Genomic DNA, 26,366 nt, shown 5'->3' on the forward strand with positions numbered 1-26,366 from the left:
GACAAAAAATTGTGGATCGATACATCGTAAGCGGTCGGCTTATTACAGTTTGACCTAAAGGTGACCCCAGCTCTTCCATTACAGGAAAATAAAGGCAAATAAAAATTGTGGACGATCCTTTTTTTTACAAGATAAACTACATGGCCAGTTGCATACCACACACCATCTCTCATCCACGCACACAGTGCCTTCTGCATCTCATCCACACACACAGGCATTCATCGCTAACTCTCATACACACAGTCTTTTCTGCATTCTCACAGACATTCTGCTTTCACACACAAACTGTTCATTCTTTCATGCATCGCTTACTCTCTCTGACACACACACACGCGCGCGCGCACACCGTTCTGCATTCAGACATACAAATGTTCTGCTTTCATGCATGTACTGACTAACCCACAACGTAATCAGCACCAGAAACACAAAATTTGTATGCGCAACTCGAGGGACAGATTTGTATGAAAAAAGATTATATAGTCAGCTTACCAAAAAGTTTGTGGAGGTGAGAGTTTTGAAGCCGTTCCGATGCAGTTTCAGTAAAGGATATTCTGGCTCCGATAATATTTTCAGTCCTGAAGGAAACGGTGCTCGTACTACAGTTCCACAACAACAGCTAATGTATAGCAGCTGTTTACCGGGCAGCCCTTGAAAATGTCTATATCACAGTGTGGGCGGAACATCAGGACAGGGGAACTACTGATTTGACTATGTCGAAGGTACGTCATGCAGGTGGAGACGAATTCCACCTGAAAGCATGCGATACAAAAGAATGGGGGATGGGGCTCCCTGCCCTATGCTTAGGAAGGGGAGAAACGTAGGACTAAGAAACTTTTTAGTGCATTCCTGTAACAGCAGGTAGCTAGGCTGATTTTACAAGGATAAAAGACAACTAGCATTTGAGTTTAAATGTGTTTGAGCCCGGAGTGTTCCTTTAAAGCCCAATCGTACCTGCGCTTAATAGTACGAGAGTTGAACCTGGCACAGAATCGACAACAAGAAACGTCGTGGTCAGGGCCTAAGCAAGGTAGACAGTAAGAGTGGAAATCTTTATGAGGTATTTGTTTCCCACACGCTATACAATTATTAACTTTTTCTGACATCGGAGGAACAAGAAAAAGATTCCCCAACGGGGTACTTAGCTTTGAGAAGAAAAGTAAGAACTTCGGACCGACAACAACAAAATATGCTGTTCGAAAATCGCCAACCAACGACTTGTGAGCTGCTTTCCACCGCACGGCAAGAAAGACTGGAGAAGATGGCGTCGGCTGAGGGCTATGTACCAATGCGTACTGACGTCAGGGTACTAGCTTGTACAGCCGACGCCGGACCCAGACTTTGGGATTCTGGCCGACCTCGGGCTGCCTGCCGGCAGGAACACCCTACAGTTATGACTGCAACAGTGAAACACGAAGAACATCATCGGCTGCTGTGACTACAGAGTGATCCAAGATGGCCGAAACATGGAGTCTGAGATTTTCTATCCTTTCCAGGGTGAGAAAAATCTTTAACTGAATCGAATCCAACCATGCCCCGATGAAGTCTATGATCTGAACCGCAGCCAGGTGGGACTTGTTGATATTGATCGTGATGCCCAACTTGTGAGCCAGACCGAGGAAGTAGTGTAGGGCCCGACACAAGAGACGTTTGGTGGATGCAACGAAGAGCTAGTCGTCTAGGTAGGGGAATACCTGAATGCCCTGAAGTCTCAGGTGAGCCGCTACGATCACCATAACCTTGGTGAACACCCTGGGGGCTGTGGTGAAAACAAAAGGTAGGGCTCTGAATTGAAAGTGACTGCCCCCTAGCCAGAAGCGTAGAATCCTCCTGGAGCTCCTGTGGACCTTGATGTAATAGTAAGCGTCCTGGAGGTCTAAATAGCACATCCAGTCGCATTCTCTCAGAAATGGTAGAATGGACTGTAGAGTGACCATCCAGAATTTTTGTTTCTCTACCAACAGGTTGAGGATAGACAGGCCCAGAATGGGCCTGAGGTCCCCCGTCTTCTTTGGCACTAAAAAGAACCTGAAGTAGATGCCTGATCCGGATTGATCTGGGGGGACCGGCTCGATGGCTCGTTTTTGTAGCAGCTTCAAAACCTCTAATGCTGCAGCCAGCCACCCTGTGAGCGGGTGGAACATCTGGAAGGCGTGCTGGAGTTATGGGACATGAAATGAAGGGGACAGAATATCCTCTGGATATGATGCTCAACACCCAGCGGTCTGCAGCAATGGACTCCCATGCTGCTGGATGTAAGGAAAATCTTTCCCCGACTGCCTCCAGAGTAGAGCAGCCGGGCCAACCCCTCAGGGTTGCTGTGCAGGTTTGTCGAAAAAAGGTTCCCTAGACCTGAAGTTTCTGGGACCCCTCTGCCTCTGGGACGGTGTCGGTCTTGTCCCTCTCTGCCTCTGGGGGACGAATATTCCTGAGTGTCATGAAAGGACTGTGATTTCCGGAATCACATCTTCTTTTGCCCCTTTTGGTTCCTGGAATAGGACCTCTGGGGGTTAGAGAAGCGGATTCCGACGGCTGACAAAGTCTTTCCGTCCTTCTCACTCTGGTTTAGTGTGTCACATACAGTCTTCCCAAAAAGGGATGATCCATCAAAAGGGGCATTGATGAAAGACTCCTTAAAGGGGTCAGCAAATTGACACAGCCGGATCCAGGCGTGACGCCTTAAGGCAATGCCTGTACCAGCAGCTCTAGCGGCTCCCTCCGTAGCATGAGAGAGGAGATGCATAGAGGTATTTGTCACTGATTTCAGTGTAGTCATCTTCACAGTGAAAGACTGCTTGTCCTGTTGCGACAGGGACTCCGGGGGCGACTCAGTTAGTTCCGATATGAGGTCGGATAACATGTGCCAAGTAATTCAACGCACAAATAGAAAATGTCGCCGACGAGTACATGTGCTTCCCGAAATGATCCATTGACCTGGACTCTGGTGGATGAACCGAGGAACTCTCCTGTGCCAGTTCCTTCTTTGTGGCAGCTGCAACCACCAAAGCGTCTACCGGGGCTCCTTTGGACCATGCCTGCCTGACAGCAGGGAAAGAATTTTGTCTGGCCTTTTGGGTATAGGCTCTACAGTGTCAGGATACTTCCATGCCCTAGTAGTAATGAGGTCCACCAAAGGGTCCGCTGGAGAGGAGACCCAGGAAGTAGATGGGGCCCGTGCCAAAGGCCTCCAGGAATACGGACTCATCCGCAGAGGTTTTGGGGGCTGACCAACCTCCTCTTTGGCGGAGGATCTCCGAAAGAGACGTCCTCAGAAGGTGATTTGGGGGAACCCTCTCCTTCATCCAAGTCCGTATCAGTGGTAATGGACTCAGGGGAGTCCAACCTCCTCTTACACTTGCGCTTACGAGGTTCCTCTCCAGTGGGATTCTCTGGGAGGATTCGTAAGCCTCCAGGGCTTCCCTGAGGAGAACAACCTGGGGTTGCTTTGGCACGGGCTGTCCCTGAGACAGGGTAATGGGAGCAAAATCCAAATTCAGAGGGGTCTGTGTAGGATCTGAGTAGGTGAGCTGTGGTCTCAACCCCTGGGAGAGAACCCTTTCCACTGCCCCAAACGCCGATGGAGAGCACACCTCCATAGAACGTAAGGAAGATCCTCTCCCTGGCACCGAAGCAGGAACCGGAGCTGACGGAGGGGTAGTCTGGGCACAGAGGATGGGATCCGAAAGAGCGAGATCTCGACCCTCGGGTCAGACTCCCCGACCACGGCTCTGAGAGTCTCCTGGATCAAAGATCGGATCAGAGGAACTCAAGGTGATGGCCGGTGTCGAGGAAACGAGAACCATCGGTGCCGACCCAACAGCTCCGAAAGGTCTCGGACCCGAGAAACCCAAAGCATCGGGTCGGATCGGGGAAGGAGCAATAGGATGAAACATAGTTGAAGGAGGAGGACCCTCTCCAAAGGGAGAGGGCCCTGGCAAGACCCCCATCTGAATCTGGTTCTGGATGAACCTCCTCATTAGCCTGTCCATATCCAGGTCGGAGACACTCCGAGTCGACCTGGAGGAAGCGCCCGACTCAGGTCTGGGCCGGATCTGAGGGGAATGCCTCGGCTCCGGCGAGAAACTGGAAGAGCAGAGCTGAGGAGAATGAGACCTGGGTGCCTTTGAAGAGGGGCTGGAGAAAGACTCCCTGTCCAGTGATCTTTTTCTGGGCCTATCCCTCTCCTTATCAATTCTGTCCATACCTCTCTAGGACGACTCCGAAGAAGCAGGCCTTGTGGGAGGTTGAGTCCCTGCCTGCACAGTGTCACTGGCTGAGGATGAGACCGAGGCAGACTCTAGGGCAGAAGCAGGTAGCAGACCCTTAGCCACAAGCTTAGTCTGGCAATCCTTCAAAGCCCTAGGGTTAAAGCCTGAACAAATGTCGCAAGATGCAGACAGATGGGCGACCCCTAAACATAGAAAGTACAGTTTTGTACCTACCATAAATGTAGATGTTCGAGTGCTAATACAGCTGCAGTAATCACAGATGGGTTTTCTGCCGTCAGGCGGGTCCTCGGTCGGCCGAATTCCAAAGTCTAGGTCCGGCGTCGGTTGTTGTCGCTTTCTTTCCTGACGTCAGTGCGACAGGGGTATAGAAGACACAGCTGACGTCATTTTCTTCAGTCTTTCTTGCCCCAGATGTCAGGTGCCCCCAGAAGGAAGGCAATACATAAATTATATATATAAGCATGCAATGCAATATAATCAAAAATCAGTAGTTGCAAGCAAATACACCATAGAAGGATAACCCAATCAGGTTTTATGAGGAGGTGTTAGCCACTAGGCCTTTACCAAGAGGGGAAGGAGGGATGGAAACCTGTACTGCAGCTGTATTAGCACTCGAACATCTACATTTATGGTAGGTACAAAACTGTACTATGTTCATCGTGCATACAGCTGCAGTAATCACAGATGGGTAGAATCCTAAAGCTACGCACAGGGTGGTAGGCACTAGGTGGAACTGGGAGTAGCCAGAATGCCCTGCAACACAGCAGTGGCAAAGCCTGCTCTAGTTTTGGAGTATAAGGCAGGTGGTAATGTTTTGTGAAGGTATGCACAGAACTCCAAGTGGCTGCCTCCAAAATATCTTTGGTAGGGACTCCTCTGAGGAAGGCTGTAGAGGTAGCTGTGGCCCTGGTGGAGTGGGATCTGATGCCTGTAGGAACAGATTTGCCATGATAGGAGTAACAAAACCGTATGCAGTGGCCTATCCATTTTGAAATTGTCTGTTTGGAAATTGGCTTCCCTTGAGCTCCTACAGCATAGGACACAAAAAGTTGTTCTGATTTCCTGAAAGGCTTTGTTCTGTCCAAATAGTAACGTAGCTGTCTATGGATGTCTAAGGAATGTAGCAGCCTTTCCCCTTTGTTTTGAGGATTAGGGTAAAAGGTAGGTAAGTGTATGGCCTGATTTAAAGCTACCCTGGATACTACCCTTAGGCATAAATGACGGGTTGGTTCGTAGGGAAACCCTGTCCTGATGGAAGATGAGAAAGGGCTGCACAGCCATGAGGGCTTGCAGTTCCGAAACCCTACGAGCTGAGGTAATGGCCAGAAGGAAAGCTGTTTTCCAGGACAAATATTGCAAATCTGTTGAGGCAGCTGGTTCAAAGGGAGGCAATGTTGATTTTTCTAGAATGTAATTAAGATCCCAGGCTGGTATTGGTTGTTTCCTTGGAGGTCTTATATCCTTAGCCCCTCTGAGGAACTGTCTTAAGAGTGGGTGAGAGAATAAGGGTGGATCAGTGTTGTATTCTGCAGAAATGGCTGAGGCATGAATTTTAATGGAGGAAAATGAAAGTCCACTGTTCAACAGCTCAGCTAGATACTGTAATATCTGAGGCAAATTCAGTTTTCTAGGATCCTGGCCTTTTTTCTCATTCCAAGCAAAACCGCTTTCCATTTTATGGAGTAAGCCTTTCTTGTAGATGGCCTTCTGGCCTCCAAAATGACATCCTGCACCTCTTTGGAGAGTAGGGTCTGTTGTGGTGTTAAGGAATTTTCCATGCAGCCAGATTGAGTGTTTTCAGCTGACTGTGAAGAGTTTTGTAGCTGTGCTGAGTCAGTAGAAGAGGCATTAGAGGTAGGGTCCAGGGAGGAGTATGCGTTAGGCTCCTCAGGAGTGGGTACCAGTGTTGTCTTGGCCAGTCTGGAGCAATCAGTATCATCTTCAGTCTGTCTGCTCTTGCTTTCAAGAGCACCTTGGGCAGAAGAGGCAAAGGTGGGAAAGCGTAAACTGTCCATGCTGCCCAACTGAAAGAAAGGGCGGCCACTCTCCAGGCCTTTGGATGGAAGGTCCTTGAGCAGAACTTTGTCAATTGATGATTCCTGTGGGAGGCGAAGAGATCTATGTCTGGCCTTCCCCACGCTTGGATTATCTTTGTAAACACTTGAGGATGCAACTTCCATTCGTGTGGGTCTGTCATATTTCTGCTTAGATTGTCTGCCAGCGTGTTTTCCAATCCTGGCAGGTACTGTGCTTGAAGTTCGATTTGCCATTCCAGAGCCAAGTTCCAAAGTGACATGGCTAGCCTGCACAGGGGGTATGAATGTGTTCCTCCTTGTTTGTTTATGTACCACATTACTGTGGTGTTGTCTGTTCTTATCAATAATTGCCCTGGATGCAGGAGGTCCTTGAAAGCTGTAATTGCATTTATCACTGCTAGCATTTCTTTTTGATGTGAAGGTGCTTTTCCTTTTGGGACCATTTGCCCTGAATGCACCTGTCTGTCATGTGCGCCCCCCAGGCGTAGTCTGAGGCGTCTGTTGTGATGACTTGATTTGCTTGAGGCTTGCAGAATGGTAGACCTGTGTTTGTTTGGCATGCTTGGGCCCACCATAGAAATTCCTTTTGCAAACATGGGATTATTGGTATTATTGTTTCCAAACTGTAGCTGTGTTGAGACCATAGGTTTTTTAGGTACCACTGGAGTTTCCTCATATGCAACTTTGCACATGGGATTAAAAGAATGCAAGATGCCATGAAGCCCAGAGCCTGCAGGATTTTCCTTGCAGTGAGCCTGGTACAATTTGCTAGTATTTTGAAGTACTGAGTTAGTTGCCCCTGTTTTTCTGGCATAAGATAGGTCATCTGGGTGTTTGTGTCCAAGTTAGCACCCAGGAAAGTTATTTTCTGAGATGGTGTTAGCCTGGATTTCTCTTTGTTGACTGTGTATCCCAGAGAATTCAATAACCGTGTTACATAAGCCAGATGTTCCAGAAGTATGTGTTTGCTGTCCGCTTGGATCAGGCAGTCGTCCAAATAAGGGTAAATTTGTATCCCTTGAAGTCTGCAGTAGGCAATTACTGATGCCAGGCATTTCGTGAATACTCTGGGCGCAGTAGATAAGCCAAAGGGCAATGCAGAGAATTGATAGTGGACTGAACCTGCAAGAAATCTGAGGTATCTTCTACAGCTTTGTCTGATTGGGACATGCAGGTATGCCTCCTTGAGGTCCAATGTTACCAGCCAAAACTCCTTGCCCAGCATGGGAAGAAGTTGCTGTAATGTGAGCATCTTGAATTTTGGCACGAGTAGAAATGTGTTTAGGATGGATAAGTCCAAAATGGGTCTCCAGTCAGTTCCTTTCCTTGGTACCAGAAATAGTCTGGAATAAAAACCTCGACCTTGTTCGTGAGTAGGTACCTCTTGAATAGCTTTCATGTCCATGAGCTTTGAAATTTGTATTTGAGCCTCTGCCCTTTGATTGTGTGGCAGGTTCGGCATGCCTCTCATTTTTGGAAGTGTGTGAAAATTAAATCTGTAGCCTCTGTTTATAATGTCCAGGATCCATTTGTCTGTTGTGATAATATGCCAATTTCTTGTAAATAATGCCAGCTTTCCTCCCAAGAGTGCTGCCAGCTGAGACTTGCTTGGCATGAAAAGGGGGAAGTCATTGGGTTTGTTTCCTGTATTGTTGTGCACTGTCTTCGCCACCTCTTGGTGCAGGAGTTTGCCATTGTCTGCCTCTATATGATCCTTGAGATTGTCCTCTGCCCCTTGTGCGCCTGTATCTGCCTCTTTGGGACTTGTCCGTGGCTGGAAAGGACCAGTTTTTTTGAAGGCCAATTTCTGCTAAAACGTGGTGGTTGAACCTGTAGAAAAGCTTTGACAATTTGCATAGATTTTGCTTTTTCTTCCATTTTCCGTAGTATCTCCTCAGCATTAGTACCAAATAGAACATCCTTTTGTAAAGGAGCATCTAGTAGTTTAGCTTTAACATGATCTGGCAAGGTTTGTTCCCTAAGCCAGGCGTGTCTACGAATGACTGATCCTGTAACAGCAGCTCTACTTGAGGCCTCTAGGGCATCATAGCCACATTGTAAGGTGTGTTTACCCACTTGTTCTGCACTATGCATCATATCCTGCAACTCCTTCAAATCTGGTTGTTCAGGTTGTGACATTTTATTTCTTAATTGTGATAACAGAAACTGCTGATATTTAAGCATATGGAACTGACAATTTAAGGCCCTCATGGCTAGGGTGGCCGAGGTATATACCTTTTTTCCCCACCTTTCTAAGGATCTGGACTCTCTTTCGGAAGGTAGTGGATTCTTAGCAGTAGAGGCCTTCATTCCCTTGGGGCCTTGAGAAATGGTTTCAGGGCCAGCATTATGGCTTTTGGAAAGAAATTGGTGAGAGTTAGGAACTCTGTAGTACCTATCAGGCTTGACTGGGGCAGGAGGCAGGGAATCCGGATTAAGGCAAGCCTCCGAGTAATCATCATCAAGTATGTCCAAGACAGGAGGTATCGCCAGAGGTCTGTGCTGAGGTAGCAAAAGAAATTCCCTAAGTCTTTTCTTGGAATCAGAAAAATCTTGGCCTTCCCAATGGAAGTGTTCCCTCAAGGTATGCAAGGTTTCCCCAAAAGAAAAATCCTCTGGGGGAGATACAGAAGGAATGGACTGCTCTGCATCAGAATCTTCAAAAGGGGAGTACGAGTGTTCCTCTTCATCAGAATGTTCTGAAATAATGGAGCCCTGGTCAGAAGAGGGAGAATCTTCCTCCACTCTGGGTCTCTTGTCCGGAGGGGGTTGGGAACCCCTGATAAGAGTAATTAAATCCTCAGCCATTTTTAGCATCTGCTTTTTAGGCATGGGGCCTGGAGATGGGCCCTGAGCACCAGGCCTCTTGGGATGCATGGCTGATTTGGACTTAGTAAAGGCCTTTATGGAAAAGGAAGATAAGGGTCTAAAGACACCATGTGTGGAAGTGGATCTGTCCACATTAGGAGGCTCAACACTCACAGTGGCTTCGGTGGTTGTAGTCTGGGTATGGGCCGAGGCACCTGCGGTCTCGGTTACAGAAGACACAGCCAAAGAAGTGTCGTCGGTAGTCAGGGGCTGCGTAGGTGCCTCGCTGAGAACCGGACTACGTGTAGCCGGTTTTGGCGTGGTGTCAGTCTTTGTCCTTGCGTTTTTTGGACAAAACGGTAGTCGGAGTTTCCGACGACATTTTATAATCAAAAGCTTTACCAAAAAAGTGCTGGGCGAACTCCGCCCGATGCTTAATAGTGCGTTTATTGAAAGTAGCGCAAAAGCGACAGCCCGAGACATCGTGGTCTGGGCCTAAACAAGGTATGCAGAGGGAATGGAAATCCTTATGCGGTATTTGCTTCCCACAAGAAATACAATTGTTAACTTTGTCTGACATCGGTCTGAGGCAAGAAAAGTTTCCCCAACGGGGTACTTAGCTTTAAAGAAGAGTCCGGTTTCCAAATTTTCGTAATTTCAGGAGCTGGCAGACCGGCACTTGCGAACTGCTTCTGCTTCGGGCACCGCGCGGCAAAAAAGACTGAAGAAAATGGTGTCGGCTGTGTCTTATATACCCCTGTCGCACTGATGTCAGGAAAGAAAGCGACAACAACCGACGCCGGACCTAGACTTTGGAATTCGGCCGACCGAGGACCCGCCTGACGGCAGAAAACCCATCTGTGATTACTGCAGCTGTATGCACGATGAACATCACCTAAACATAGAACAAACAGAGTGTGACCATCGGCTGGTGAGAGCTTGTGACCACACTGTGCACTTCTTAAAAAGAACCTTAGACTGTTCAGCCATAATAGAAACAGTAAGGGCCCTAACGGCCCACACACACACACACATACTACCAGGGATTGGGCCTAGGTGGGAAACCAGTATCGCAAACAAAAAAAAACACATAACTTTTTTTTTTTTTTTTTTTTTTTTTTTTTTTTTTAACTAACACTATGATCGAACGCGAAGGGAGGAAAAAAAAGGGAAAGGTATTCACAATCAACTATCACAAAAAGACCAAAAACCTTACCGCCTTGCTTAGAGCTCAGACACCACGATGCTGACACTCAGAGTGGCAAACAAGATCTGGGGATAGATAGGAGGAAGTGATGTAATATAGGTAAGGGAGGAGCTTGGAGCTCAGAGCTGATGCTTGAAAAGTTTTGCCAAATCGGATCCATATACCCATATGTACAGAATGAATGAAGTCAACTACTTCAGATATTGAAGTTAATCAATTTCTTTTTACCATAATGCTGTGCAAAGTCAATTTCAATGAAAACCAGCAATGTCACAACTCAATCACTTTCGCATTACTCGTATCAGAAGAGTGATGCTCAGCGTAAAAAATAAAATGCAAAGAAAACACATTTTAAATATTTTAGATTTTTCAAAATATAACTTACATGAATCAACTTGCATGACAGTACTACTTTGACTTTGTGTAAAAAAAAAAAAAGGGCAAAACATGAGTCTGAAATTGGACATGATCATGGTAGACAAAATAATGCCTATAAACTAGATATTAATCAAATGGTAAAAAGTGCAATTATCTGACCAATAGTCTTCAACACCAACCTACAGAAGAAGAAATCAAAATTTCTAAATAGGAGACTACTGGAAGATATGGTACATGGACCGCACCAAAGAGTGCACACTGTACCTCAAAAAGTTTCTTTCCTACCTTTAAATACTGTTTAATTGCGGAGATGAAAAACTTTTGTCCATCCCCTTTTCAGGTATGCTTTTTCTTCTTAAGGACAGTGGTGTCTGTCTACTGGAATGTCTAGTTATGCTCAAGCTGTCACTTTATTACTACCCAGGCATGTCTAAAGATTCCAATACATTTTAATTAAAAAGCTAGGGCATAGATACCAGGTATTCCAAAAATGTGTCAGGAAGTACAATTTACTGGCAGACATGTCAGCAATATTTTCATTTTTTCTGATTATATGATACCATACCAAGCATTCCTGTGTCATTGACCTATCATACCACGCTACATCCATTAACCACAAAAGTGAAGAACAGGCATGGACTACAGCCCTCGTTACTGAAGGACTTGCTCAGCACCAAGAGCTACTACAAAGCAATTTTTACAAATTACTTTCCTCTACAATAGTTGAAATGCAGCCTGCCTCAATGTCGTGGTCCTTCTAACAGTGCTCTAGTTGAGTTGCAGGGCTGTGAGATGAACATTCCCTGCTGATCCCCAGGAGGGGCTTTCAAGTGCCACTAGCCTCCAGGTAGTGAGGTAAGGCCAGCAGTTTTGCTCTCAGCATCTGTGGCTGAGATGGATAAATAATTTGCACTTACGGTGCCACTTTATGTGCATTCTTCCATGAGGTAGTAGAATCAATGCCTATATGAATCTTTTCTAGAAACTTGACAATCAGAAGGTTACTGTGGATATTTGACTCTACATATTAAGGTTAAGAACACACTTAAATTCTGAATCCATTGTCTCCTTAAAAAGGTACTGCATTACAGAGAGCAGTGGGAAGAAAAGCATCAGGGGGGAAAAAAATCAGACATTGAATAATAGACATATTTGTTAAAATACTAACATGGGTAATGTTAAAAATTCTGGAGAGACAGCAGAAGAATTTTTTTGGGTGTTTACAGTGATATAAGCTATACGGACAACTATGGACGTTTTTGCCAGCCCACAGAGCTGATGATTCTGTAAGGTGAAAACGTGTTACTCACACCAAATGTATCATTGTTATCTGACATTCAATTCATAAATAAAAATCCAAATCACAGTCTGCCAAATCACAAGTGGTGAATAAAAATGTATGGTATAAAACACATTTATTGATGCACCACAAAATTGATTTAAATAAAAATCTTACCCACTCCTGGTGATTTCCCTTTATATGTTATTGGAGAAAATGCAGGAGACATATCATGGGGGGACAGCTTTTCTGAGAATGGTGGACTAGTTGTACTTCCCAGGCTATATGCTCTTGTACCATTTTGTATAGGACTAGAAGAAAACTGACCCTAAAACAGAGTGCAGAATTCAATTAGTGTTGATGCTAAGTGTACGTGGCTGTATATATTACACACAACTACTATAAACAAATCCATAGCAAACACTTCATAAGCAGAAATACTTTCTGGACAATTTTATTGGGGGATGGGAAGAATTATTTATTTACACTTAGATAGTGAAGTTTTCCACAGAAAGCAGTCAAATACCACCAAATCAAAATATAAACTAAAACACAGACACATGAAACTATTACTGCAAAATGACTGCATAACTGTTTAACAACAATGGATGTAATTAAATTACAGTATGTTTTAGTCATTTTCTATAATCAAGTACTAAAAACAATGACTCAAATCTCAAATACACCTTTGCCCTCTCTATGAGGAGATGAAACAATTACTGAGATTCAATGTCATCATGTAAAATTAGTTTATATCTGAGAAAAACAAAAAAAAAAGAGAGGGAGAAAAAAATGAAAAGTCAGACAGTGGTATATTTTTGCACCTCGGCCTTCACCACATTTTCTAAAACATGCAGTTGTGTCCCTGGGCAGTTTTTTTCAATAGGATATAAAACCGTGACAGACAGCAAATGGTATGCAAACCTGTTTGCATAGTATAAGAAAAGCTGTTTTACATGTCCAAAAGCTTAATTTCCTCTACTCATTATGAGAACTTTGTTACACTTGCCCTGTGCTTTCATCATTTGGTCTGATACCCCCAGAAAAGTGGTTTCATCATTTGGTCTGATACCCCCAGAAAAGTGGTGCACATAAGGAACAGCCTAACTCCAAGAAAAAAAAATCCTCCTTAAATTTCCCCAGAGAGGTCCATTTCCAATCTGCAACTTGTCTCTTCTTGGTCACTTCCACCTCTGTCTTACAGATAGCATCATTGTTTGACTGCATGTTTGTGTGGGCACACAAACACAGATAAGTACATAGTAAATATATAATGCATATATGTTAATTACATTAATCAGGTAAGTGAACTGGCCAGTAGACCCTATTCAGATATGACAGGCCAGGAAGGAGGACAACATAAATACATTATATGAAATAAAACAGTTAAAAGGGAGCACCATGGACATAATTTTCAAAATATACATCCAAATTACATTTTCAACAAAAGTTCTGAATGAATAGGAAATGTCAGCCGCAGTGTGAAACAAAAGATAGTCTTAACAGATTACCTTTCATTCATGCATTGCAGGTGCACACAGACCTGAATAAAGCACAATGTCATGCACTATTTAGACATGATCTCTAAAATGTGCACATGTATTCTCTTAGTTTCTGCTTGAACTGAACTACACTGTCAATCTGCCTGATATTATTCCAGTATTTGTTGAAAGTTTGCTTAAAGATCTTTCAGTAATAAAAACTTTGAAAGGGGACCTAATTAATGAAATTACTTCAAAGCCTCTAAGTGTACAATTATTCCCAGGAGGTCAGCTTATATTCCTGAAGTGGGCAGCATTTGTCGTGCATTAATTCAAAAGCAAGTGTGTTCAAGAATAGTGATGCTCTAGCCAAAATGGGAATCCATCTTGTATTCACTTAACATGATGCAGTGATGTTCATTTCTACTGCCTAGATGAATAATCGCAATTTTCTGTTGTCCGTAGCACATAAGTAGTTTGAGTAGAGAGCAGTTTAACAAAGGGGAGGTAATATTCAATATTAATACATTAAGAATTTGGGGCAAGATAGAAATTCTTTAGGTAATTTTTAGATGGTTAATACTTTTCTAATGGCTTGTCCTACATGCCTATTAAATGACAAAAGAAAAATCTCCTCAGATATTTTTGGGCAGTGTTAAGTGACAGTAGTATATTTGTGGGACTGGTGACAACGACATCAGAGGCATTTTTAATGTTTTGAGATTCCATACATTGCCAGCTGTATTTCTAAGGTATTTTATAAGTAGCTTGCTAGTAGTTAACCAGTTCCAGAGGTTCATGAAGTTCTGTTGCAAACCCTCTGTAATCATATTTGCATGTGAGCCAGCATTTGTAATAGCAACATCACCTGCATAAAGGATGGAGTTAAGTTGCAGGAGATTCCACTGTAGATCACTGAAAAAATAACGAAGGGCCTAGCATGGAACCTGGAGTGACTGCTGGGATGCTCAGTGAAGGTTTGGTCCTTTTACTCTGAATGTTCTGCAAGTAAGATAGTTTTTAAAACAAGGCTTAATCTCATTAGAAAGCATCTACAATCGGTTAGCTCCAAAAAAGAAGTGTGCGGTCCACTACCTCAAATGCACATCACATGTTAAGGAAAACGACACCAGTTACTAGTCCATTGTTCATATCCACATTCTATTAATGCGACAATATAAAGCAATGATTGTACTGTACCCTAGGGAAAACCCATGCTGCCCATCAATGACAATAGAATATTTACTGACATAGTCCAACACTTGGTTGTAGATTATTTTAAGAACTTTTGCAAAGGTTGGCAATTGGTCTATAATCTGAAGCAGATGATGGCTATGGAATTTTGGGCAGTGGGATAATGAAGATGTGTTTGAAGTTATTAAAGACTGCACCAGTACTGAAAAAGAAAGAGAGAGACAGACATCAAATAAAGGTGAAAGGCTCACATAGTATTTTACTAGCTAGCATTAGCAATTCTGGTTGTACAGTGTGAAAGTCATATATGACATTGTAGTCCAGCTTGTACGAAGCCGCGGTGGTGCAGCAGTAGCGTTGTCGTCTCACAGCAAGAGGTTCTCTCGTTCGATTCTCGGCTGGAGCATCTTCTGTGTGGAATCTGCATGCCCCCCCCCCCCCCCCCCGCGGTCAAGTGGCCTTCGAAAGAAAATTGCTAATGTATCTCACTACTCTAATCTGTGCACAAACTGGTTACTAATCAACAAGTCAATGTGAAGACACACTCCCAACCTTAACAAACTTTACTGGCTCTTCTCTCCTTCACTTTACAGGTAGTTTGAATTACTTACCCCCTTCTGAGGCCTTCACTGATTTCCACTGGTTGCCTCTCTGGTTTCTTTGCATTCCACCTGGTTTACACCCCTTGTGCATCTCCCTCCCCCAATACAAAGTCTATATTAGGATCCTGCTGAGCATGGAGCCATCTTTAAATTTCTAGTCTCCCACCAGGACACAAGTACTCTAGCAATTGCATTCTGCTTGCCGGTAAGCCATTAGACCTCAGGAATTTGTTTAAAGTGTTCAGATTTGTAAAGTAATACTTACTTTTTGCTGTATTTGGCTTTATACAACTAGTATTCATTTTTCTGATTCCTGATTACTGATCTGCTTATTTGTTTATTTAACTGGTTGATTCTGTCATTCAGGAATTGTGCTATTACTGACACTACCACTGCAGCTATGTTGTCTCTATGCTACTAAAACTGCTGTTATAACTGTAATGTACATCTAATTGACCTAGTCTTGGAGTTAGAAACAAGAAGTTATGTTATGTACTCACCATAATGTTCGATGTATGTAGTCCATCTCGCCTCACATTCTTACCCGTGTGTTCGGAGCCAAATATCGGCTCCGACTCGGCCGAATTTACTAGCTCGAAGTCTCTCATTGGCTGGGCTAAGTGGGTATCCCATGGTGCACTGCTCCATATCCCCAGATCTAGTTTGCTGCGAAATCATTTGTACTCCATACACACATCACATCTATATAAAAAATAAGCTAATCAAGGGGACTCTGTAGATGGCAACCTAACCTCCAAATCCTCCAGGAAGGGGGAAGTTAAGTAAGAATGTGAGGCGAGATGGACTACATACATCGAACGTTATGGTGAGTACATAACTTCTTGATGTTATGTAGTCCTATCTCGCCTACATTCTTACCCGTGGAACAGCGTCCCTAGCACCTACATCCTGGGTGGCTCATAGGAAAATACTCCTGAGAACTGTGGAGCCAAAGGAAGACCTGCCCCTGGATACCACATCCAATTTGTAATGAGAAACAAAAGTGTGAGGAGAAGCCCAAGTAGCTGCAGGACATATATCATCCATTGACAATCTAGCTTGATAGGCTGTGGATGTAGAAATAGCCCGGGTAGAATGTGCCTCGACTGGAAATGGCAGATTTTTACCCTCCTGCTTGATAGATGAAAGAGATACATCTGGCTATCCATCTAGACAGCGTGACCTTGGATACCGGAAAACCCATTCGGTTTTCCGAAAAGGAGACAGAGTTGGTCAGATTTCCGGATATCTTTTGTCCGGTGTAGATAGAAGCGTAACTGTCTATGTACATCCAATTGGTGAAATCTAAATTCTGCCTTGTTAGAAAAGTGGGGAAAGAAAACAGGCAACTCAATGGACTGATTCATGTTAGACACGGAAGCCACTTTAGGGAGGAACAAGGGGTTTGGTCTAAGAGACCCTATCTTTATGGAAGATTAAATATGGGGGTTTGATGGAGAGGGCTTGAATTTCCAAAACCCGCCTCGCTGAAGTGCTTGCTGTTAAGAATGCTGTTTTCCATGTCAAGAATTTTAATTCACAGGTAGCTGCAGGCTCAAATGGTGGTAAAGTAAGGGCTTGTAGAAGAAAATTGAGATCCCAGGGCATGATAGGTTCGGACACTGGGGGACGAAGCAACAGAGTACCTTTAAGGAATGCTTTGCATAGTCTGTGTGCCATGAGACTAGGTTCATTCGCTACGTGGAAATTAGATATCGCCGCCAGCTGAACTTTGATGGTGGCTGATGCGGACCCCTGATAGAAAAGCATACACAAGAACTCCAGAACTGAATCTATTGGAGCTGTGTAAGGATCAATGCCTCTAGTGTGTGCCCAGATAGAGAACCTTTTCCATTTACTAGAATAAATCTTTCTAGTGGATGGTTTATGAGAGGACGATAATATATGGACCACTTCCGGTGAAAAATTATGATGTCTGACTAACGATGAAAGTGGAGTAGCCAGGCTGTCAACCGGAGGGTCATCAGAAAGGGGTGGAACTGTCCCAACATGTGTCAGTAAATCTGGTTGAGGGTCCAGAATCCAAGGAGTGTCCACAATGTATGGTTGAAGAAAGGGGAACCAGACTTAACGAGGCCAGTGTGGAGCAATCAGAATCATTCTGCTTCCCAAGGATTGCGCTTTCTGAATCACCCTTGACAGTAGGGGAAACGGAGGGAAAGCATAAAGCAGACTGGAGGGCCAATCGTGAACCAGAGCATCCCTGGGTGATTCCCCCTGTGGAGGGATCAGCGTGAAATAGTTGCTGCATTTCGCATTGAGAGGGCTGCCAAAAAGGTCGCAAGGCTGACCCCATCTGCTGAAGATTCGCTCTGCAACCAGGCGATTCAGGGACCACTCGTAAGGCATCAGGACAGCTCTGCTTAGCCTGTCCGCTATTACGTTGGACTTCCCCGGAATGTGCGTTGCCACCAGAAACCGTTGGGAAGCTATTGCCCAATGCCACACTCGCATAGCCTCTCTGCACAGAGGGTAAGACCGGGTTCCCCCTTGCTTGTTGAGATACCACACTACTGACATGTTGTCCGAGTGTATCGCAATTGTCCCTAGAGGAGGAACCTTCTGAAGTGCCTGCAACGCAAGAAGCATTGCTCTCATCTCCAGGATGTTTATATGCAAATATATCTAGTGTTCTTGCCACGTGCCTTGGACTGTCCTGCCAAGATAATGGCCCCCCCACCCCATCTGGGAGGTGTCCGTGGTCACCGTGGCAATAGGGATGGGTGGAACAAAGGGCTTCCCCCTGTTCAAATTGTTGGTGCACAACCACCAACGGAGGTCCTGCTTGCACCTGTCCGTGTGTAAGATGGGATGAGATAGTGGGAGTCTTTGGAGAGACCACTGAACAAAGAGGAGCCATTGAAGAAGTCTCATGTGTAATCTCGCTAGAGGAACCAACATGATGGTTGCTGCCATGGTCCCTAGGAGTTAGAGAATCAGTCTTGCCTTCGCTTGTCTCAGGGGCATCAGCATGTGTATTTGTTGTTGTAATACTGTGATCCTTTCTTGTTGTAAAAATGCTCACATTTGAATGGTGTCTAAATCTGCTCCTATAAAGGTGACACACTGTGAGAGCAATAAGGCAGATTTTTCCCAATTTATTGTTATGCCCAACTGGTGACACAGATTGATGGTAGTGTCCCTGGTTTGAACTAGTTGATGCCAGGTGGGGGCGGTAAGGAGCCAGTCGTCCAGGTACGAAAACACCTGGAATCCCTGACATCTCAAGTGAGCCGTCACCACTGCCATACATTTGGTGAACACCCTGGGGGCTGTGGTGAGACCAAAGGGCAGGGCTCGAAACTGGAAGTGACTGGCTCCCAGCCAGAAGCGTAGGTGACTCCTGGATGCTCTGTCCATTTTGACATGGTAGTAAGCATCCTTGAGGTCGACGGAGCACATCCATACCTCCTCTCCCAACAATGGAAGAATCGATTGTTATGTGACCATATGGAACTTGGACCTGTGTACGTGATTGTTGAGTTGGCTGAGATCTAGTATGGGTCTCAGGTCCCCTGTTCTTTTCGGCACCAGAAAGAATCTTGAGTAAGTCCCTAATCCGATTTGGTCCGAGGGGACATGTTGGATAGCTCCTTTTTCTAGCAGTTGCAAGACCTCTGAGGCTGCTTGATCCCTTTGACTGGGTGGTACGTCCAGGATTTTTCTGATTGGCGGGGGTACTGAAGAGAATGGAATGAGGTAACCTCCGGAAATTATCCATAATACCCATCTGTCCTGGGTAATTCTTGCCCAGGCTTCCGGATATAAGGAAATTCGACCCCCGACTGGCTCCGGATAAGCGCAGTCAGGCACACCCTCAGGAATAAGAGTATGGAGAACCACGGAAGGAATCGCGGTCTCCCGAATTGCGGGGGCCCCCCTCTGCCTCTGGGGCGACGTCTCCCTGAATAACCCCCCCTCCCCTGTCTCTGGAGGGGGGTTCACCTTGTGCGACAGGAAAAAACCTCTGTGATTTCTCGAACCACACCCCCCCCCCCACTAGGCCTTGGGATAAGGCCTAGAAGGTAGGGAAAAATGGACCCCATACGGCAGACAGGGTCTTTCCCTCTTGCTCGCACCTGGTGAGGGTGTCTTTCACTTTGGTCCCAAACAAAGAGGAACCATCAAAGGGGGCATCCGTGAAGGAAGACTTGAAGGCCTCCGCAAAGTGACACAGGTGCAGCCAGGCTTGCCTCCTAAGGGCGACCCCTAAGCTTGCTGCCCTACTCGCTCCCTCGGCTGCATACGAAATGAGCCGCATGGATGAGTTGACAATGGAGTTGAGGGTAGCGACCTGTGAGTTAACCGACTGAGCCACCGCCTCAGGAACGTTACCTGCAAGAGTATCTCCTAACTCTTTTAGGAGATCTCTCTGGAGCCGAGTGAAATGAGATAATTCAGCGACCGCAAGGTAAAGGTCGCTGAAGAGAGGGTACGCTTCCCGTACCAGTCAATGGACCTAGACTCCTTGTTAGGAGGATGGACGGATGAAGAAGACTCTGCTACTTCCTTCTGGGTGGCTGCCGCCACCACCATGGCATCTACAGGGACAACTTTAGACAGAAACTCTTTGCTCTGGTTGGGAGGAAAGAAATTTGCTGGGACGCCTGGGCACGGGCTCCACAGAATCAGGATTCTCCCACACTCTTCGAAAAATCAGGTCAAGGAGCTCAAAGGGTGGAGACACCCAGGAGGCGGAGGGTTGAGCACCGAAAGCCTTAAGGAATACTGACTCCTCCTCGGAAGAGGCTTTGGAAGGCCATTCACCTCTGTTTCAGTATCTCCAGGATATCGGAGAAGGAAACATCATCAGAGGATGACTTGGGGGACCTCTCAGATTCCTCGAGGTCAGTATCAGAGGTGAGGGACTCGTCTTGGGAGTCTATGTGCTGCTTCTTGCACATTTTCTTTCTGGGGGGCTCCTCAGGCGCCAACTCTGAGGGACCCTCAGAAATTTGGGGACCACTCGTGGGGGTATCCCTAGGCTCTGTTGCTCTGCTGTCCATGGATGGGTGGTGAACAGAAGCTCTCACCGGAGTGGTGGGGGACAGAGTGACCGACCCGCCTGATATAGTTGACAACCTGGCCAGCGTGGTCTGCATAGCCTCGAAGGCCGGCTCCCCGAGTCCGGGGAGCGACCAGTCTCCGAGGTCATGACAAGAATTGGAGTTCCCCGAGCCGAAGCACCGAGAGGGAGACTCGGAACCGAAATAAGTGCCGAGATGTCCCGCTTGGGACCGACCGAAGAGTCCCGAGTCCCGAACCCCGATGACGGAGCCGACGGGGTCGGAGCCGATGTCGGTACTGATGGAGCCGAATGGGGCATCAGAACCAGCCTAGAAATATCACGCGACGCGGAACACTCCGGCTCCGAAGACAGAGATGCGCTCGGAGGAGGAATGATCAAAGAAGGTATCGGGACGGGCTCCGGAGCAGACTGGGTCAGAGCCGAAAACAATTTTGCCAAAACCGGTGACTGGAGGAGCTTCTGAACCACCCTATCCACATCCGAAAGGCTCCTGGAGGATTTGGAGGACAGGGATGGAGAATGCGATCTCCTCTCAGGAGAAGTAGGTTTGATACTAGGCGATCGGCTCCTAGGAGGTTCCAATACAATTGGAGCCGATGCCGGTTCCATAGATATTGATCCTTCCTGCGGCCCCGAGGGCAGTAGAGCTGAGGAGGTCGATGCAGTTTTAGTCATCTTCTCCGGAGGCTCCGATGAAGCTGACTGAGCTGGAGATCTCTTTTTTGACTTGCCACTGGAAGCAGACTCCATAGCCTCTTCAAAATAGGGTTTCAAAAGTCCCTTTAAGATTAGTTTATTTTTTCTCTCTTGGAGAACTCTAGGGCTAAAAGCATGACAAAAGCTGCAGGATTCCTGCAGATGGATGGCTCTGAAGCAGTAGACACAAATGGAATGTCCATCGGTTATGGACATTTTGTACCCACATTTTGAACACTTTTTAAATCCCGAAGGTTTATGCTCCTTCGTATCCTTAGACATTTTAACTGCTGCGCCCACAACACAAAAATCAAGTCAATACAAGAACAGGCATTCAACTCTATAAAGGCGGGAACGACACTGAGGTAAACACCACCAAAGCCGCGATCAAACTGCACACAACTCTAGCACAATTTCAACAAAGGAACAGAAGGAGAGGGTAGCCAAAACCTCTAATTTAAACGGGTTGGTAAACACAGAAGGAAACAGGCCCTCTAACTGAAATGGGCCTAGCCCGGGGAACAGTAAGAGGGATACCACACAAAAAACTCACAAGAATTCACAACAACCAAGCCTAACACACCAGACAAAATTAGACAGCTTTAAACAATGGCTATGACAATAGCTTTTGATTGAATCAAACTTCTCTTAAATCAAGAAAAGAAGGTACTTAGCCACAGCCAAGCAAGACCACGTCCTAGCTACACGAGCGGCAAATGAGATCTGGGGATATGGAGCAGTGCACCATGGGATACCCACAGCCCAGCCAATGAGAGACTTTGAACTAGTAAAATCGTCCGAGTCGGAGCTGATATTTGGCTCCGAACCCACGGGTAAGAATGTAGGCGAGATAGGACTACATAACATCAGTATTTACTGATTTAGCACTACAGTTGTCTCTGCTACTGCTTCAGCTGTGCTGTTGTGTTCATTTTCATTTTTCTTGTATGCACAGGATAATTGGCTGATAAATGTATTGTGCATGATTTATTAACCTGTTTCCAAACTAAGTTATGGCACTGTGATGTGGTGACTGTTGAAGCACTCTCAAACCGTAACAGTAGCATCTATTTTCCTGTTTTATCCACACTATCCTCAGATTTGTATCTTTTACACCCTCCTATCTCCTCATTACTTCCTTTAACCTGTCTGTCTCCTTCTACTAGCTTCATTCTCTCTCTTTTTTTTCTCTCTCTCTCTCTCTCTTCAGAGCATACTCAAGCAAATCTGCAGTCTGCGGCTACCACTCCACCCATACAGTATAAGAAGGAATCAGTACTGCAAACTAAACAAGGATATACATTTTGAGCATCAAGAGCAGGGTCAGTCCACCCAGGCATTCTACTTGTATGTTTTATGAGAGTGAAGCTATTACATTAGCAGTATTTCTTAGTAGTTCTCAGCTTGCTAATAAAACTGACTGTTGTAGCCTTGTGTCCCCCCGCTAGTACAGTAATTCTCATCATTTTCTTTTGGCTGTTCCTGTTAGGGGTCACGACAGCGGATCACCTGTTTCCATTTCTTTCTGTTCTCTGCATCATGCTCTTTCACACCAACCGCCTGCATGTCCTCTCTCACCACACCCATAAACCTTATCTTAGGCCTTCCTCTTTTCCTCTTACCTGGCAGCTCCATCCTTAGCACCCTTTTCTCAATATACCCAGCATCCCTCCTCAGCACATGTCCAAACCAACGCAATCTCGCCTCTCTTGCTTTGTCTCCAAACTGTCCAACCTGAGCTGACCCTCTAATATACGGATTCCTAATCCTGTCCATCCTAGTCACATCCAGTGCAAATCTTAATATCTTTAACTCTGCCACATCCAGCTCTGACTCCTGCCTTTTCATCAATGCTACCGTCTCCAACCCATATAACATAGCTGGTCTCACTACCCTCTTGTAGACCTTCCCTTTCACTCTTATTGGTACCAGTCTGTCACAAATCACTCCTGACACTCTTCTCCACCCATTCCACCCTGCCTGTACTCTCTTCTTCACCTCTCTTCCACACTCACCATTACTCTGAACTGTTGATCCCAAGTACTTAAACTCATCCACCTTTACCAACTCTAACTCCCTGCATCCTCACCATTCCTCTACCCTCCCTCTCATTTTCGCACATATATTCTGTTATAGCCCTGCTGACCTTCATTTCTCTCCTCTCTAAAGCATATCTCCACCTCTCCAGGGTCACCTCAACCTGGTCCCTACTCTCACTACATATCACAATGTCATCTGCAAACATCATAGTCCACGGGGCCTCCTGTCTAATCTCATCTGTCAACCTGTCCATCACCACTGCAAATAAGAAAGGGCTCAGAGCTGATCCTTGATGTAATCCCACCTCCACCTTAAACGTATCTGTCACTCCCACCGCAGTCCTCACCAATGTCACACTACCCTTGTACATATCCTGTGCCACTCTTACATACTTCTCTGCCACTCCCGACTTCCTCATACAATACACAACTCCTCTCTAGGCACCCTGTCATATGCTTTCTCTAAGTCCACAAAGACACAATGCAACTCCTTCTGACATTCTCTGTATTTCTCCAACAACACCCTCAGAGCAAATATTGCATCTGTAGTGCTCTTTCCTGGCATGAAACCATACTGTTGATTACTAATCATCACCTCCCTTCTTAACCTAGCTTCCACTACTCTTTCCCATAACTTCAAGCTGTGACTGATCAATTTTATCCCTCTGTAGTTACTGCAGCTCTGCACATCACCCTTATTCTTAAAGATAGGTACCAAAACACTTTCTCCACTCCTCAGGCATCCTCTGACTTTCCAAAATTGAATTAAACAATCTGGTTAAAAATTCCACTGCCATTTCTCCTAAACACCTCCATGCATCCACTGGTATGTCATCTGTGCCAACAGCCTTTCCATTCTTCATCCTCTTCATAGCTGCCCTTACTTCCTCCTTGCTAATCTGCTTCACTTCCTGATTCACTATCCCCACATCATCCAACCTTCTCTCGCTCTCATTCTCTTCATTCATCAGCCCTTCAAATTACTCTCTCCATCTACTCAACACACACTCCTCACTTGTGAGTACGTTTCCCTCACTGTCCTTTATCACCCTTACCTGCTGCACATTTTTTCCCAGCTATGTCCCTCTGTCTAGCCAATCGGTACAGTAATTCTAACTGTCCAATAGACAGTATACATTTAATTCACATCCCTGTGACTAAATTAACCATCAAGCAGCCCTCTCAGTGCTTTCTGCCTTAGTTTGTATCACTTGGAGGCCCACCTGTTTATTTGCATCTCTATACATTCCCTTCATTGCTAATGTATCTGCCTACTCTAATATGTGCACAAACTGGTTACTAATCTGCAAGTCAATGTGAAGACACACTCCCAACCTTAAACTTTGCTGTCTCTTCTCTCCTTCACTTTACAGGTAGTTTGAATTATTACTTACCCCCCCTCTGAGGCCTTCACTGCTTTCCATTGATTGCTTCTTTGGTTTCTTTGCATTCTACCTGGTTTACACCCCTTGTGCTATCTCCCTCCCCCAATACAAAGTCTAGAATCCTGCTGAGCATGGAGCCATCTTTAAATTTCTAGTCTCCCACCAGGACACAAGTGCTCTTCAGCAATTACATTCTGCTTGCCGGTAAGCCATTAGACCTCAGGAATTTGTTTAAAGTGTTCAGATTTGTAAAGTAATACTTACTTTTTTCTCTTGTCTTGGTTGGCTCTGCCCCGCTCCGTTCGCCCTCGCTAATGCTCGGGCTCTCTCCGCTCCCCTGCCCTGCCCCCTATTTCCTCCCGCCCCCACTACCTCTACATTTATAGTAATCACAGCCACACCCACAGCTCACCCTCACATCCCCTCCACCAATCACAGCTCATCAAGTCATATCACATTATACCACACCAACTTGCTCCACAAAAAAATACTCCCAATCACTCTCATTCCGACTAGGCATTTTTTACATCACCCACACTACTTCTCCCCTTCCACATATAGCGCAACCCTATAATTCCTATTCAGACCCCACATATAGAAACTTAAACTTTATAACCATGACTATCACACAACTAAGTCTAGTCTGTCTTCAAATAATTCTTTACAACACCACAAGTTATCACTCTAATAATATCCCTAAGCTTAGTAGCACAACACTACATTATGCACTCTGGTATATAGACACCACACATTATAATAATATCTGCCCACAGTTATTCAAGAACTACATAACGGACCAATACAGAACTAAACACATATGCTCTCATTCCTACTCAAAAAAACCACAATATTTTCTCACACTCCTCACCAAACTCCAACATCTGTATAACCATTTTAACTCCAGGCTCATCATAAGTGGGGATTATCCACCCCAACCCAGGCCCAAATCCATCCTGTCCAACACAAACTGCTCCAACACAAATGTCAGAACATAACACCCCCACTTTCTTCATCCCTGGGCAAATCAACAGCAGCAGCAAAACCAACCATCTTTTAATGCTAAATATTAATATTAGAAGTATCAAAAATAAAATACCTGAACTCCAGGCCACAATAGCACACTACTCCCCAGACATAGTTGCTTTAACAGAAACCTGGCTAAATAAAAACATAGCTAACTCAGAAGTTCTCCCTACCGGCTACAATATCATTAGACAAGACAGACCACTTCGTAAAGGGGGTGGAACTGCCTTACTGTACAAGTCCAACTTAACTGTCCATCAATTACCAAACTCCTACCCCTCCCCCAATAATTGGGACATACTTATCTCGCAACTTCAACTTCACCCTAAAAAGGTCATCACCACAATTGTGATCTATATTCTACCTGGTAATATACCTGCTAGCCTTGAAGACTTCTTATCCTGGTGTTCTTCCACATACTCGCAAGAAACCCTTATTCTGGGGGACTTCAACCTAGATTGGTTCACCTGTATATCAGAACCACCAAGTAATCTAATAAATCTCCATGGCTACCAGCAGCTAGTCCAAATTCCAACTAGATGTGATAAAAAATCTAAAAGGGAATCCATCCTTGACTGGGTCCTAACTAACAACCCCACATTGTACCCTCACACAGGCAGTCTCCCAGGCACCTTAAGTGACCCACAACATAATATACTTTACATGTAGTAGAACAAGCATATGCAAAACCACTAAATATATATCCACTCGAAACACAAAACAATTCTCTCCAGAGGTCCTCAACACTTCACTCTGTAACTGTTACTGGACCGCCTCTAAAAACCCTCCCACTTAACCAGGCTGTAGTATATTTCTACACCACCTAGACACTGTCGCTCCATTGCGCAAAATCAAAGTTAGAACCTCTACAAGCCCCTGTCTCAGTGAAGAAACCAAACAAATCCTCAAGTCCAGAGGCACTGCCTGGCTTTACTATCAAAAAAACAAAGAAACACAAAGCC

At 45.3% G+C, this 26,366-nt stretch overlaps 1 protein-coding gene across 2 annotated transcripts in view; it reads right to left on the reverse strand.

Moving 5' to 3' along the window:
- Window positions 1-26,366, reverse strand: part of BORA (BORA aurora kinase A activator) — a 1,242,116-nt gene that overhangs the window by 414,681 nt on the left and 801,069 nt on the right. For both annotated transcript variants that reach the window (XM_044071743.1, XM_044071742.1), the window contains one exon: window positions 12,112-12,262. In XM_044071743.1, the coding sequence (XP_043927678.1) occupies window positions 12,112-12,262 (151 nt within the window). The remainder of the gene's footprint in view (window positions 1-12,111; window positions 12,263-26,366) is intronic.

The sequence above is a fragment of the Protopterus annectens genome, chromosome 5.part0, assembly GCF_019279795.1.
Source record: "Protopterus annectens isolate FY-2018-M chromosome 5.part0, PAN1.0, whole genome shotgun sequence".
Taxonomy (NCBI): Eukaryota; Metazoa; Chordata; order Ceratodontiformes; family Protopteridae; genus Protopterus; species Protopterus annectens.